Raw genomic sequence first — 16177 nt, forward strand, 5'->3', positions numbered from 1 at the left:
ATGTTTTTGGGGGGGAAATTGAAAGGCGTTTTCACTTGTATGTGGAAGAAGGCTAGCATAATGTAGGGCCTCTCACACTTTGCTTCCAGATTTTTTTGTAGGATGTCCAAGACTAATAGAATGGGTTTTAATTTTCCTTTGAAGCAAGTGATGTTTCAGTCTTTAGTAATGTGAGAAGTAGCCAATACTTTACAAACTAGGAGATGTGATTTTTGTTCCACAGGTTATCAGGTGTTCACATGCACATACGGTACTGTGGTGTCAAGTCCAAATCAAACGTAAGCTGCAATTAAGCAAATTTTGTTCATGAACTTAGTGGGTCAGTTTGGTATAAATTAGCAAAACAAAGTTTTTCTTTAAAGAAATAAACAAACTAGGATTTATTTTTAGATAGTTTCTGGAAAGATATGGATAAAAATAGGACAGAAAAGATGTTGTGATCAAGTCTCAGTAAAATGTTCAGTGCACATAGATCTTAAGGAACATATTTAGTGAATTTGAGTTAAATGCTGCTAGTGAGCACCCAGTTAGGAACTATATTTTGTTTCACAGAAGACCTTGGTTAATATTCTGACAAAGCTGTAATTGTTTTTTGTACTGCTGTAGTGTTTAAGGGCCCCTCTCATGGGTCAGGGCTGCACTGGTCAGGCACTATGCAGACACATGACCTGCATTGATGGTGACGTTCACATAATAGCAGCAGGTCCCTGGACCGCCCTTCAAACCATTACAATGCTTAATTAAGGACAGAAGTGGAAGCGGAATGAGGGGTTAGTTAATGTGAGCAGTTTTGTGTGGGCCCTCTGAATTTCATGGTTAGGCCCAGTTTCCAGTTCTTTTTAATATAGAATTACTTGACAGTGGTGAATGTATAAGTGTGTAGTTTTGCTACAGTAACAAATTCAGTTGCTTTTTTAAATGCTGGCTTGCTAGTGTGTTACATTTTGAAAGGGGATACTTGGTAAATAAATAACAATACTAAGTAGTAGTACTGGTAAGGGCTAAATTAAAAAAAATATGTGGGAAGTTCCTTTTGAGACTGCATAATAGTCCTCAGAATGTGGAGTAGACTAGTAGGGGAGGTGCTGTGGTGGGTAAAAATGTATAGGCACAGTATTATTCCCAGTGATATCTGCTAAACAACGGAGCTTTCCTGCCAAGTGGAGGGTTACTAGGTGGGCCAAATATTTACCCAATCCTTAAACTTCTGCATAAAGGCAGCTTTAGGAATTCAAATTGAGCCAAATCCTGTAGCCAAAAATGATCAGAAGAGCAGAGAGCCTGTGCAGTGAGATTCTGAAACCTTGTGTATGCTTCATACAAGAACTACAGACCAGCTCTCTGGTTTGTCAGTAACATCTATTTTTCTTTCCACTCTGCATTTCCTTGCAAAGTGTGTGCAGTGGCTCCATGAGCAGCAAGAATCCACCTGCTCAAAATCAGATAACATGCTATGTCTACTACTGTTTCTCATGCCAACAGATGGCAACGGGCTAGCTAAGCAGGTGCCCTAGACTGTCACTGTTGTGAGGCTGATGATCCCATCCCCTAACTTTGTTGTTTTAATTTTCAGTTTCACATAGCAACAGCCTGGTTATTGTGGGTTTGCTCACTTTTTCAAGATCTGGTATGGGGAAACTTTACAGAAACATTACTGATTTGAAGGGACTGTGCAGTCATTGGAGTAACCCTTAATTTTTTTTGGCAAGACTTTGTGTTTCTGTGAACATGGAGGAAGGCACTGATTTACAAGAACATCATAAACTGCAATAGCAACACTAGTAGTTAGCTGCTACTAAAATAGGCAGTGTGTTTGTGCAGTAGTTGCTGTGTTCTTCTCAAAACACTTATAAGCAATGAGGAGAAAAAATAGGATACATCAAAACTATAATAAAAGTCTGGGGTAGCAGTGGCTTTATTTTGTATATTTATTTTTGCAAAGAATGAACTGTGCTGTCAAAAGAGTTAAAAGCAACTATCCAAAATGGAATGTAGGTGATTATTACTTTGCACTGTGGCTTGTTATAGTTATGCTACGAGTATTTTATTTTTTTAACAGAAGTAATAGTTGGGTTTTGTTGTTGCTGTTTGTTTTATTCAGAGCTAATGGAGGCTGAACTTTTATTACTCTGAATTATTGAAACTGGAATTAAATGTTTAAAAAAAAAAGTTGTTAATTCCCTGTTAGAGTTCCATGGCTAAAATGGCACCAAAAACAACAGGCAATGCAGAAGTTAAGATGGTGGCCTCAGCATCATTCTCTGTAGTGTGGCCCTTACCCGAGGGCTCATTTCCTCTTCCTCATGTTGGTGTTTACTGCACTAGTGAAGGCATCCACACTGTTCTTCCTCCTCCTCTGGCCAATGAGCATGTGTGGATGGAGCCTTGAAGAAGAGCCACTGCTTGTACGTGCTGGAGGAGGTAATATGGAGCCCTAAACAGCAGCCTCTTGCGGAGTGGAAGGGAAGTGGTCTTAGTGCTTCTGCCTTTTGCTGCTGAGGAAGAATGAGCAGACGGGGCCAAGAGGGAGGCCAACAGAGCAGCTGTTGCTAGCGGACAGGGAGCACATCTGTCCCCCTGAAGCAGCAGTGAAGCCAGGTGAAGTTCCTGTTAGGGTATGTCTGTACAGCATTTGGATCGAGCCTCTCAGCCCCGGTCGACAGACTCAGGCTAGCGGGGCTTGTGCTAGTCCTTTAAAATGCTGGCTGTGCAGCTATTTTTAAAGATACCGCTCAGATTGGATCTCGGGCTCCGAAGCCTAGGAAAGGGGATCAACCCTGACTGGGAGACTCACTCCAAAACGCTGTGTAGAGATACCCCTATTGGCCAGAGAGGGGTGGCTGCTTTCAGTATCTCAGAACAGCTATTCCAGTTGGCAGGTGAGCCAACCAGCAGTGAAAGACCACACACCTGTCAATCCTAGCCAGGCCTGTCTCCCACCTCCTCAAGATAGGGCCCAGAATATCTACTGTCCTGTGGTAGGCCAAATTCTGCACTCAGATGCACAAATGTGTGTTTTCTTCAGTGGAATCCATATGCACTCATTTGGGGGAAGAATGTGACTGAGTTTGTGTTTAGTTCTGGGGAACTTAACATTTAACAAGGCATTGCTAAAACTAATGATCTTCCAACATTTCCATTTGAAACCTGTTTTAAGTATTTTACAACTCAGCTATAAAAACGGTTTTCACTTCGATATACATCTTTTCTGCTAGTAATTTGTTTTATAATCGGAAGCTGTTTCACATTTTTGAAGTTACAAAAATATAGCACAGTAGTCTTAGATGTAATTGGATGTTAATGGCGCCTTTAGTCCATTATATGAACTGGGCTTTGTGGAGATATATATTAAGGGCTAACGTATGCTTTGAAGCCACAGCCTGCAACTGGGGCCAGTGCAAAGCTGCTCTGGCACATTGGGCGCTCCTGAGGTTTCCTGGGACAAAGCACAGCCTCTGCAGTTCCCTTTAAGAGAATGTGGCATGTGCCTCTCCACCCTGACCACACATAAGGCCTATTCTGCTGAATAGTATGTGGGAGGAGCATGACTCTTTTGGGGAGTCTAGCATTCCTGTGTGCGCTAACCTGATTGTCCTTGTGTGCTCTGACTGCAAGGATTGCATTTGTGCTCAACCCTGCACTTGGTGTAGGGGTGAGGGAAACAATTATACAGCCAGGTGGGGATCTTGATATAGCAGGGTAGAGGGCTCAGCTGACTCTTCTGACCAGTGTTTATCAGGAAGGTTTATATAACATGGTGTTTTTAAGCAATGCTTGGAGCTTAGCTATAATGAAGGATTAGCAGAATAGTGTAGGAAATTCATTATGATAAATTGCTACACTTTACTTGGCCCATGAATATTGTTAGTTCCCTCACTTCTTGTTATGACTTTTTTGGGGAGAAAACCAAGATTTGTCCATCCGTTTGCAGTTTTTTAAATGGACTAGTATCTTCAGCTCAACATATAATGTGTTGTGAGTAGAGATGTGGTTTTTTAGTGGTTAGAGCATGTGACTCTGCCAGGAGGCCTGAATTCTGCTCTCAGTTCTGTCACTGGCTTATTGTTATAACCTTGGGTGAGATAATGCTATCCAACTTAGTTAAGCACTTTGAGATATTCAGATAAGTATAACATAAGAGCAAGGTGTTATTTCTTACCAAAAAATTAATATGCAAAACTGACTTACTGAACATCAAGCATATTGTATTTCAAAAACAATTCTGTGTGCTCATTTTGAATGTCACATTTAGATCCCTACACCCTTCGTTTTCAGGCATGACAACTTTGTCAGACTCTGATATTGTGGAGAAAACAGTTGTTACTAATGATTGACTAGAGGAAACATAACATTTTGATTTAACATATTAAGGAAATACTGAAAAAGAAGAAAGGCATTAGCTGAGTTAATTTTTTACCTTTGGAAAAATGTATTTTCATTTAATGAACTGTAGGGCATGATCAAAATAGATTTGTGGCTTTGAAATAGACCCTAGAAGACATTTGACATGATGTGGGCTGTGTTACAGTTCCACAAGAGTTTGGCAGTTGTTCCAAAGTACCTCCAAAGCTACTCAGAGACAGTACTAGCAGGACTGTGCTGCTCAGGAGTACTACTCTAGCAAGGGGTCAGTTGGAAAGACCTGGAGGGTTATATTGGGAGGCTAGCAAAACATGTTCCCACTGTAACTTCGTACTAAATGTCACAGAGCCCACTCATCAATTTAATAGAAAAACTTCAGGCAACACATTTGACTTTAGGCTTTTAGTGGTTTGTTCCCTTAAAAATAACAGGAATGCAAACATTGAATGGACAGTTAAATCATCTGAATTTTTCACACCTATTAGTGACCTGATTTTTTCAGATTTGTTTTAAAGGTAAATAACTGTTGGTTAGTGGAGTTTGAATTTCAGTATGCTGTGTGATAAAAAATAGTCATTTAAAGCACTCCTTTTCATACACCATAGAAAAAGAGAGAAACTGGCAGAGAGAGTAAGTCCAGACAAGTTTTGATTCAGATTTAAACAGTCAATATTATTCAGACTTCCTACTATACTATTCTACATCTGACTAGAAAAAGGGTATCCATTAATATCAGATCTACTCAGAGGGTATGAATGCTACAGAGATAGCTGGGTTGATATATCTAAATAGTGCGGTCAGTTTGAGTCACAGTGAGGATGAGTACAACTCTTTTCTATAAAAAGGGAAACAATGACATTTTAAAAGCCTGTAACTCCTATGCTGCATGCCTTAATAACAAATAGTCAAGCTGGCACTGGCACAAGATCAAAGGCTGCCAGGTTCTCTGAAAGACCTGTCCTGGATAACTGTTCTTTTTGCACTGATTCCTAAGTCACCTGTACAGCTTAGGAAAGGCTTGCTTTCAGCTTAAACACTACAGCAGTGGTGGTATTGGGAGAGCACAGTCAAAAAGGAAATTTTGGGCTTTGTGTATTTAATTTTTAATTCTTGTTCTATGTCTTTTGCATGACAATTTGGTGGCGGTAGTGGTGCACATGCCCAATGTTAAGACTAAATGCATGAGCCCCTTGCTTGATGCCCCACATAAAGCCAGATTATGGGGAGGTTGCACCCAACTTGTGCTGTTGCCTTGTAATGTCTTGCTGTTTATTGATATAGGGTATCAATATCGTAGGAGACTGGACATTAGTATAAAAGCTAAATTGTAATGGCATAATTAAAAGTCTCTGTCCATTCTCCTTCGACTGCAATGTCTCAGTATCTGCTATATTTTGTACCTTATTGGAGATTCAAAGTGCTTTGTCCATAGTATGGTAAAAGCTTACAGAGATACTAAGATAGCTTGGTCCACTATAAAATTATCTGTGGATTCAGTGTAGCCACTGAAAGATGGATACGAGGGGCCATGGTCACCTCATTTGTGGAAGATCTATGTTTTGGAGATTAATGAGTACCTGTTATAAACAGCCAGATGCCTTTTTGCATTTTAAGAGTAATTTTGTATTTGAAATGTGACTGTTTTGAGTGGTTCCAAATGATGTACAAATGCTGTCCTGGCTTAATGTATAGACATGTCAGACAGTCTGAAAAACTTCCCATCTAAATAGGCTTGACTGCCACTTGCAGTACTGCACAAAAAAAACAAACAAACAAAAAGTTAATTATATACACTATCTAGATTTAACACATGCAATTTTAAACTTCATAGAGACAGCAGGAATTGATACTGTAATACACAGTGTCCAAACCCTCTCAAAGTCAAATCATTACAGTTACTTCACTGTAAGGTTAGTTTGTGAGATTACCTCAAAGTGAGCTTATTACTTTACTATGGTGTTAGCACTGCTTCTCTCCCATTATGCCTAACTAATGTTTTATGTTTTTCCTCCTCATTTAATCTCCTTTTGACGCACATTGGAAGAAATGTCAAAAAGAGAAGGTACGATCCAAATCAGCAAGGTCCTATCTGAAGGAACTTAACTGGAAAAGCTTCTTCTTGCACTACTGGATTCTAGGTGTGAAGTCTTTGCTGTCACTGTGCAGGAACTCAATCAATAAAGAAGAACATTAGAAATGGCAATGACTAAAGTTGAGTTGCTGGGGATGGAGTGAAGGAACACTGTCTTTTTTGGAGATAAGTTCAAATACTCCCTTCCTTTCATCTTTTTCTTCAAAAAAAGACAGTGATGGACAACTGTTTGGTTTTTTTTGTTTTGTTTTTTCAAAGAAAGAAAGAAAGAAGGGGGCAAACCAACCAAGTGCAATAAGAGAACTGTTTCAAAATAGTAAAATAGAAGATTTTTTCCCCTAGCCTGTTGGCACTCTAACTTGAGTTCGCATGACTTTTTTTTTCATATTAAATGACAGACTCCAGTGGCATGAGCAGCTAATTTTGGAAAGGGTAAATTGCATGGCATATATACAACAAACAAACAAGCTAGCAAGCCGACCCACGCAAGATCTGCACCCAAATCTATACAGAGAAGAAAACAACAAAACACAGAATGCAGAGGTGGTGATATTAGGCTCTTATGAAATCTTCTTCCACCAGTGCAGAGCATTCTTTCTCTCTGGAGCGAAAGCTCCCTATTCTGTGGATTCATTGTCCCTGTTCTTTTATCTCCTGGACTAAAATTACTTTGGATATGGGAGCTATTGTTTTTGAGCAGTGATAATGTATAGTTCTTCTATAGAAAGAAAAAATGTATATATGGAAATAAGAGATTGACATATCATTTTCACGGATCTTTATTGAAGGATTTCCTTAAAAAGGTTCTATTCTCTATGTAAATCTATTTTGGTGGTTTAATTTTGCTCCCCTTTTAATCTTTCTAGCATGTTGTATAGCGGGTGTTCTGGGCTTGCTCAAAAAAGGCAGATGTAGCATGCAGATCCAGGGAGTTCTGGCACCAAACAGGTGTGATCTAAAGTTTGTATGCTTGAAACCAAAAAACAAACCATATTAAAATGTGTAAATGCATATGTATTTAATAAGTCTCTTTTGAATTAATTTTTGGCTGTCATGCAGATTTTCTGTATATAATGTAAGAAAATTGACACCATCTCAAATTAATCACGAAAGTGCCAAGTTCATATCTTTTTAATTTCAACAACTATTTTCCTCTGTCTAGCTTTTTCAAGTGAAAGGAAAACAAGCTTAAGTAAGCCTTAAAATATTCACAAAATGCTGAAAGCTTGAAACAGGCTAAGGCTTTCCCGTTTAGTTGCCATTTTCCCACCCATTCGCCTCTCTCCCTTCCTGGCAGGCTTGCAAAGATGATCCAAGTCACTCTGAGTTTCCCTCTTTAGTACCTGTCACCTTTCAATGTACAATCTGGAGAGCTACTATTTCTGCTATGGATGGTTAGTGTCACTCTTAGGGTTTGTTCAGATTTCACGTCTGAGGGTTGGCACATTAATGCTATTATTTGTATGTTCACACATGGGGCACAGTCCAGTTCACTGACAAAGTGGAAGGGCTCCCATTAACTTTAACAGGCATTGGACTTGGGCCTTAGTGAACTGAGCAAATAAAAGCTTTAGAGCCTGTTCATAATTCTACTTATTCTGAATTACACTGGTAACTCAACAGGTTTCAATGGAATTACCTCTTATTTATATTAGTATAAATGAGAGGGAGTTAGTCCTATAACTCCAACTCCATCTAGGTCTTATATTTCATTTTCCTGACTTTCATTTTCCTTGTTCAAATCTTGAGTCAGTTTCTGGATTTAGCTTTAAAATTAACTGATGGAAATACTAGGAAAAAATTAGTGTTGCAATTACTATAATTTTTTTTTGCTTTGTTCAGTAAAACGTTTTTGCCTCCAAACATATTTCAAACTCTGACAATATCCAATCTGAAAGAGAAGTCTTTCCCAGGAAAACTATATTGTTTTGCAGTCAAGATGGTTATTTGTCAAATGATGTTTTAGAAAGCGACCACTGTTATTGCATTATGAGTAAGAGGTACTCTGTGTTGATATAGATCTACCTCATATTGTGATAACAGAGCTATTTACAGCATCATTTCAACATTATCTGACTTCAGGGCAAGAGTTTTGGTCGTATTGATGTTCAATGACAATGAATACTTGTAATTTTGAGGGGAACTCAAAGTATTTGTGTTGTAATATTGCCCACTGGTACTATGTTGCTTATTTCCACTTTGCTACTGCATATGGAAGGTATAATTACTCTCTGGCAGGTACTAAACTGCACATTTTGGTTCTACTGCAGAATCAATGTGGTAACTACAGTAGAAATGCCACTGTGGTTACAAAATCAATTAGGTGTCTAATGTAACTACCTGTATAATAAAACTTTGATGATAAGCATTTCACAAATAACATTGTAAATGTGCGATGTGATGTTTTTAATCAGACCACAGTGGTCCCCAAATATTATGTACATATGGTAAGTGTTGGTGTAACTTTTTGTTACACTAGCAGTTTCATAGGAAATATGATTTCTTGACTGAATTTACGCTCCACTGTTTAGCTGTGTGCGTGTATGTGTAAAACACACAAGCATTATGCTATGTATGTACAGGATGTAAATGACATCACATAACTCACAAAAGTAGATTCTAATCAATCTTTTCTGTGGTACTAGGGTTATGTAGTCTTAACCATTTAGTTAGATATTGTTGATTTTCTAAGCCATTCGTTTGCCACATTTAGTAGAGTACACATGCTGCTTACATTAATTTATCTTTACAAGTGTCAGAATTTAATATTAATAGAGTAAATGTTAAGCAATGACGAGTCCCCATTTCACCCACTATATTTTTGCTCCATTATATGATTCATCTTGACAAGAAAATGTATGGTAACTATACAGCTCTTACTGGTATGCTGCATGATCCCACTGAATTGACCTAATCCTTTTATAAGAGAGCTCTATGAGGCAAATTAAATATACTGTAGGTGCATGTTAAAAAATAAATTACATAGAACTAGAGTTTTATAAAGTTTTCTTTACTATGCAAAGATGGGTATTGCACAAACAAAATTTAAAGACAAATGTCTGAGGAACTTTACAAAATAATACTTGAATTTATTTTTGTTTGAAAGCCTATCAGCCATGTTTTATATTCATTATTGCTTCCACTATTAATCTTCCTTTTTAAAATGATTTGTAAATATTTTTTTAAGTGCACAATATGATGTTATGAGCCAGTTTTTGTTTGGAGTTAATGCTCATTCATATCTTGTTGGCTGCTGATGAATGGAAATTTAATAGTCATTGTTCTGCAACTCTTAGTAAAATGGTATTAAAAACATCATGAACATGGAATGTTGTAGCTTTGTTTTGATCATTTTTCTTCTTTATTATGTATGCTTATTTTATTAAATTCCTGTGTTCAGAATGTCACCAAGCTTGCAGGAACAATCAGAAGCCTCAATAAAAACGTCTGATTATAGATTCTGACCAAGATTCATCTAACCTCAAATGCTGAAAGATTCTTTTTAATGATTAGTTTTAGGTGAGATCTTTGCTTTTAAATGTACAGACTTTCCCCATCAGAAGTAAAAACTGGGTGAGTGGGATCAGTAGAGATGCCAGTTCTAATCTCCTGCCCGGTGAGCTAAAACCCCATGAGTCTTACACTAGTTCCCTCTGTGGAACTCCCATTTAAATCAGTGGGAGTTACAATACTTCTGCATTGTCAGTTAGTTTAAAAATAAGATATCATCCTGACTTATTTTGCTACCAAGTCTTTAATACAGAGCCAGATCTAAATGAGGCATTGATGTATTTGTAAAGGGGGATACAATGTCGGTCTATTCTATATGAAAATTTACAATATTTTTGCTTTGAAGGAATGAAATCTTATGTAAGTACCATAAAAGCCAATATAATAAATTAGTGAATATGAATGAATTTCTGTCCTTGTTTATACAAGTGCAACTCCAGTGTAATCAGTGGAGTTGCATGCTTACAATAGAGTGACAGTTGGGCTTCTTATTGATATAATAACATACCAGCAAAGGAAATATTATTATCACAGTAGTGTAAGAAGCTGAATGTCCTTACTAATTTCTTCAGTCCTTCATGGGAGAAGAGCATGGTTTTGTTTTAATGCTTCACAAATTATATAAATCAAATTTCTCATGCAAATAGTATATGGGTAAAATTCCCAAAGCTGCGGAAAGTGACAAAGAAGCCTAAGGCCTGGTCTACACTAAAAAGGGGGTTCGAATTAGGGTACGCAAATTCAGCTACGGGAATAGCGTAGCTGAATTCGAAGTACCCTAATTCAAACTACTCACCTGTCCAGACGCGGCGGGGTCGAACTCCGCAGCTCCCCCGTCGACTCCACCACCGCCGTTTGCAGTGGTGGAGTACCGGAGTCGACCGCGGCGCTTCCGGAGTCCGAACTATCGCGTCTAGATCAGACGCGATAGTTCAAACTCCGAGAAGTCGAACTCACCGCGTCGACCTGGACGGTAAGTGTGGACTAGCCCTAAGTCCCAATTAAAGTCAGTAGTTTTCCACATGTATGTAGAAGTCAGTGGAACAGAAGATCTACTCCTGGGGGAATTCTGCACCACTGCTCATGCGCAGAATTCCTGTGCCACACAGAATTTCCCTTCCCTCCCCCCCCCCCCCCGCAGAAAAATACATTCTGCTGGAAAGATGCTGCAGTTACACCTTTTGCTAACAAGGGGCCACTGTGGTGCCAGAACAGAGATCAGCTGCTCCTGAATCAGCCTAAGCTGCAGATAGGGAACAGAAGAGGCTGTCTTCCTCAAGCACCATGCCTGTGAGGCCAGGTCAGGAGGCACAGGATATGGAGGGGACTGCTGGGGGGACACACTGGGGTGGGAGATGAATGGGAGTGGGGGTGTAGGGACACATAGGGGGGTGTAGACACACCTGGGGATGGGGATGAGGGGGATGAGTAGGGTTACAGGGACACATGGGAATGGGGAAGGGGGGAAGGGACACATGGGGGAAAGTGGGGTGGCTGAGTGAGGGTGCAGGGATACATGGAGATGGGAGGGAGGGGTGGATGAGTGGGGGGTGCAAGGAAACATGGGATTGTGGGGTGCAGTGACAGATGTGCCTGACTGAATGAGAGAGGCTAGGGGTCAGTCAGGATCTGCATGGTGGAGATTCCCTAATAATCCCTCCCCTCCCAAAACCCCCCACAAAACTTGTTCTATACTTCTCCCACCCACACCCAACAACCTCCCAGGTTCAAACACAGGCTCCTTCCCAGCAATTGCTTATGTCTTCCTCAGCTCCTCTGTACCCGTGACTCTCCCAAGCCTTTGCACCGCTTTTGAGGGTGCAGGAAACACATTTCTGTATTGTAGGTTAAATTAATCAGAGTTCTGTATTAATATGCCTAGTAAAGAGTCTTTGTCAAAAAGCACTTCCTGAATCTTTTGTTGCCTGTATTGTTACAGACAGCGCCATCCCTAGGGGGGTGCAGGCCCTGGGGCGGAAGTGACAGATTTGTCTCTTCCAGGACCTACCGTGCCGGCCAATTGCACCGGCCCTTGGGGCCCCCCAAAGCGCGGGGCCTGGAGCGGTTGCCCCGATTCACCCTAGGGATGGCTCTGGTTACAGACACAGTTGCTGACAGGTATTTTGAAATAAATTACCAAAATAATTGAAACTGGTGTGATTATATTGTGTTATATTGACAAAAAATATGCAGAACTTTAATTTTTTGGCACAGAATTCCCCCAGGAGTAAGGAGCCTAAAACTAATTGATTTTTTCAAAGGGACTCAGTCTTCTGTCACTTTATGCACTTCTGAAAATGTTATCCCACATCTGTAAATCAGACTGACTGGGAACTTTTGGACTGGACCAGCCTATCATTCTCTTTGTATCCCAGTCAGATGGCCATAAATCTGTGACAATGTGAAAGGAGGATCATTGGAGCTACACTGATGGACATCAACTGAGGATCTAGTCCACAGTTTTTAAAGCCTTCTAAGTAGGTAGTCAAAATTATCACTAAGTACAAAGGTACTTTAAAATACAATAATGGGCCAAATTCAGAATCAATTGAGGTTCCAGGGTAAAGTTTTCAAAAATGTCCCTGTTACATAAAAGCTCTTGAAGATTTTATCCAATTTTTTTCATAAACTTGGGCTTTGGATCGGGACTAGTATGACTTAATTAAGAAAATTGATTCCTTGATAACACTTGTAGTGCTGCCATATCTGAGTTATGATTAAACTTTACTGTAAAAAACACTTGCCAGCTGATGAGGGTTTTTAAACTTCCTTTTCTTGATTTTTAGATTTAACATTTCCATTTCTTTGCAAAGGCTTGTAGCACTATGTAGTAATTATTAAAAAAAATAATTAAAACCTAACAAATATCTGTAAAACTATCTCAATATCAGCTTAAACATAGCTGATGCATAGAAATTAGAATGAAATAAGGAAAATATCTACTTTTCTTTATTATTTTACCATGAACTAGATGTTAAAATGGACAACTTGACAAATCAGTACTCTAAGAAATGACAAGTACTGATTGAATTTATGGAAGCTATATATTTACCTTTACATCTTTGGTTATTCTGTACTCTAAGATGTGCAACTGGAATTTTGAAGACAAGAAAACTCTGATTGCAGAAAACATGAACAGCAAGGTGCCAAGGCGAAGGGTAGCTCGGGTCAGAATTTATGGGAAGATATAATGGATTTCTTAAAACCTACAATATCTAATTTCTGATTAGTCACTTTATATTTCACCAAGGGGAGCAGAATATAGCTCCGTGTTCTTAGTTTTGTAATGCATTGACTACATCCTTTTCTCTTTTGTTTTCGTCTCCCAATACCGTATGTTAACTGTTCTTGAATCTGCCCCCATGCTAACATTGAAATCTAACAAACTTACTAGTTGTGCTGATATTTAAAGTCTCCACTTTGTCGAAGAAAACTCAGTTCTCGCTTATGTTTAGGTGCAGCAAAAACAAATACTTTATTATAATACTCTAGTGAACACAAGAGGGAGAGAGTGTCAGGAACTGGGTTGCCCCTTGTCCTGAACAGATCTCTCTCAATTAGTAAAACAATCATAACAATCTTTATACCTTCTTAACAGACAGTGGCTAGCAAACTTGCAGACAGTAAAAGTAAACATTTGCATTTGTTTATACATAAGCCTATTCATTATCTTATTTGTCTGCAATACCAGAACAGAAAACAAGACTGCAATTCACAAGGTCGTAACGACTTTTCACACAATTCACTCTGCACCAGATACAGGGTAACAGCTTAACCTCTGCTAATTAGCTAACATACATTAAGATCCCTTCAAACCTTTATTAATTAATTCTTGGCCTCCACATTCCCCCTTTTGTACTTCTAGTACAACAAATACCTCAAATCTCAATTTGCATTAAACCATGGATTTCAGAGTCCACAGGAGACATCTCAACCTTAGGGGTTTTCATGGGATGTAAGGACAATGCATGATTAGCATGAACATGAAAAGTAGTATTACTATCATTACGCCCTTTACAACAACAACAACAATAACATAATCCCACACCAACTAACAACACTACAAACAATAACATCCCCATAGGAATAAAATAATGGGGTTGTCGTACAGTTTTGGTAACAAAGCACAATACATCAAACTTAGTACATAAAGTAGAAACTCTATAAGCTGTATGAAAGGCATTCTGCTCAGCATGATATATATTCTGAAGCATGTGAATTTGCCCCTGCAACTCAGAGATTCTGCGAACCTCTGGCAACAATGAAAGCAAATTCTGAAAACGATCAGGTACTATCCTAGTCCAATTAAAATATACCTGAAATCTAAGAGCTACATGTAACATTCTATCTGCAGGCCAGTAAATAATATGATTGCCTGCAGCAGTGGTAAGATTAATATGTATATCTTGTAACGTGGTGGCATTAATGTACACACAGCTATCATTAGCCTGAAAAAGTGGGTGTCCTGTAAGGGTAGTCCCTTGACCTTTACCTCCCAGCAAATATTGTCATAAACAGTGACAACTTCCCCTGGCTTCAGTTTCCGTATACACTGAAGCTGTGGTGGTTCTAACGGCCAAAATGTCCATAAATTCCCTAACCCCATCCAAATATCAGCTGTAATCCCAGGAGCACTAACTAAAAATCGATTAGGAGAAGCAGGTGGCCTGACTTCCCAGATATCTCGGTGAATCACCCAATCCCACATGCATCCTCCCCATGGACCCGGCAGGATTCGGTATGTGGGAGCCCACACCCCCTTAACCGGTCCATATGCTTGGAAGGAGCACTGTGAACGTCCACATTTCCATCCAGAAAGTCTCCAAGTATGTCTCCATGGCCACAGAGCAGATGGTACTCCTGACGTGTCTGTAAGGGCAGTGGGCCAAGCTTGGTGCACTAGATCATTCCGAATGGCCATCAGCTGGTCATTCAGGAAATCCTGAATTTCCGAACATGCTAGATCCCACTGCAATGCCTTCCCAGCTTCAGTTATATTCAGTACCATCTCTCTCAATAAATTCTGGGTCAGAGAACTAAGGGCGGAAATGACATGTAACTCACTCACCCCGGTTCGCACTTGTGTCAGCTGTGCCCCAGAAATCAGGCCAGTGGCCTTCTCTAATTGGCCCAATTTCTCATCATGCTCCTGGGTCTTAAAAATATTCCAAACAGCAGCTGCAGAATTGGCCCCATCCCACAAGGATCCGGCTAGATCCCTCTTCTTTCTAGAGGAAATAACCCAGGCCCTCAGTTGTGCTAATCTAATGGCAGCCCCTGGAACAATTTGGATATGTAGAGGTAATGTGAAAACTAGATAAAGGCAATGTAAACTTCACAGTCCCTAGTGTAGTGTTTAGTACAGTCCACCGATATTCTGGCACATATCCCCTCAGCGTAGGTCTATACCACATCTGTTGGTTGTAGACCTGCATATATTTCTGAGAGGCATTAATATCAATAGCATAAGAGGGAGTGTATTGCAATAAAGCACAAGTCACATTATCAGTCACTGGAATGGTCTCAAGACAGGTAAAATTTCCAGTAGTAGAACAAACTCTTTGGGTAGTCGTTTGATTATTCACTAATTGGGTAACCAAATAACAATAAGGGCCTCTTTCAGGTAACATAGCACAAATTCCAGGAATAACCATCATATCTACTTCACTATGGAATCCATCAATTTCATATCTAAAGTCTAGGGGCTGATCTGCAGTAATATCATGGATCTCTATTGCCACTGATCCATTTGTTTTCCACTCAATGGTTCTCTCATATGAAGTCTGTTGAACTTTAAAAAATAGGCTTTCTGAGCAATATTCTAATAAATCATTAAGATGGGAAGGTCTGGGCCAACGAATCTCATTAGAATATACAATTTCGTTTACATCTGGATAAATTACAGAAGTGACGGCCAGGGTTGAGGGGCTAGTGGGGGTAACCTTTGTGGTAGCAAGGTGCTTTTGGTAGTCATTATCTGAAAGCCAATTAGGGAGGGCAGTACATCCCCAGGGTACTTGTCCATAAGCACAGAGCCCTGCCCCTGGAAGAAATCCTAGCCACCATTGAACCCCACACGCCCAAGCACGCTCCCCACAGTTCCCTCCTTGCCAATAAACGATGCTTCGTTTCTTCCACCAGGGCCAGTTCATAATGTCTCTTTTAGTCAGGAATCCCTGAACTCTGGAGGAGTTTGCAGAACGAATGTATCTT

At 39.6% G+C, this 16177-nt stretch overlaps 1 protein-coding gene across 3 annotated transcripts in view; it reads left to right on the top strand.

The window, feature by feature from the left end:
* The window catches only part of LOC123378379 (disintegrin and metalloproteinase domain-containing protein 23-like), a 242767-nt gene that overhangs the window by 191017 nt on the left and 35573 nt on the right, over positions 1-16177 (top strand). The window contains exons 26-27 of one of the 3 annotated variants that reach the window (XM_045032074.1): positions 224-278; positions 6407-10367. The exons of 1 other annotated variant lie outside the window; for it this stretch is intronic. In XM_045032074.1, the coding sequence (XP_044888009.1) occupies positions 224-278; positions 6407-6556 (205 nt within the window). In that variant the 3' untranslated portion in view covers positions 6557-10367. Of the gene's footprint in view, positions 1-223; positions 279-6406; positions 10368-16177 lie in introns of those variants that run through there. One more of the 3 variants, XM_045032071.1, reaches the window with a different exon arrangement.

Source organism: Mauremys mutica, chromosome 10 (assembly GCF_020497125.1).
Source record: "Mauremys mutica isolate MM-2020 ecotype Southern chromosome 10, ASM2049712v1, whole genome shotgun sequence".
Taxonomy (NCBI): Eukaryota; Metazoa; Chordata; order Testudines; family Geoemydidae; genus Mauremys; species Mauremys mutica.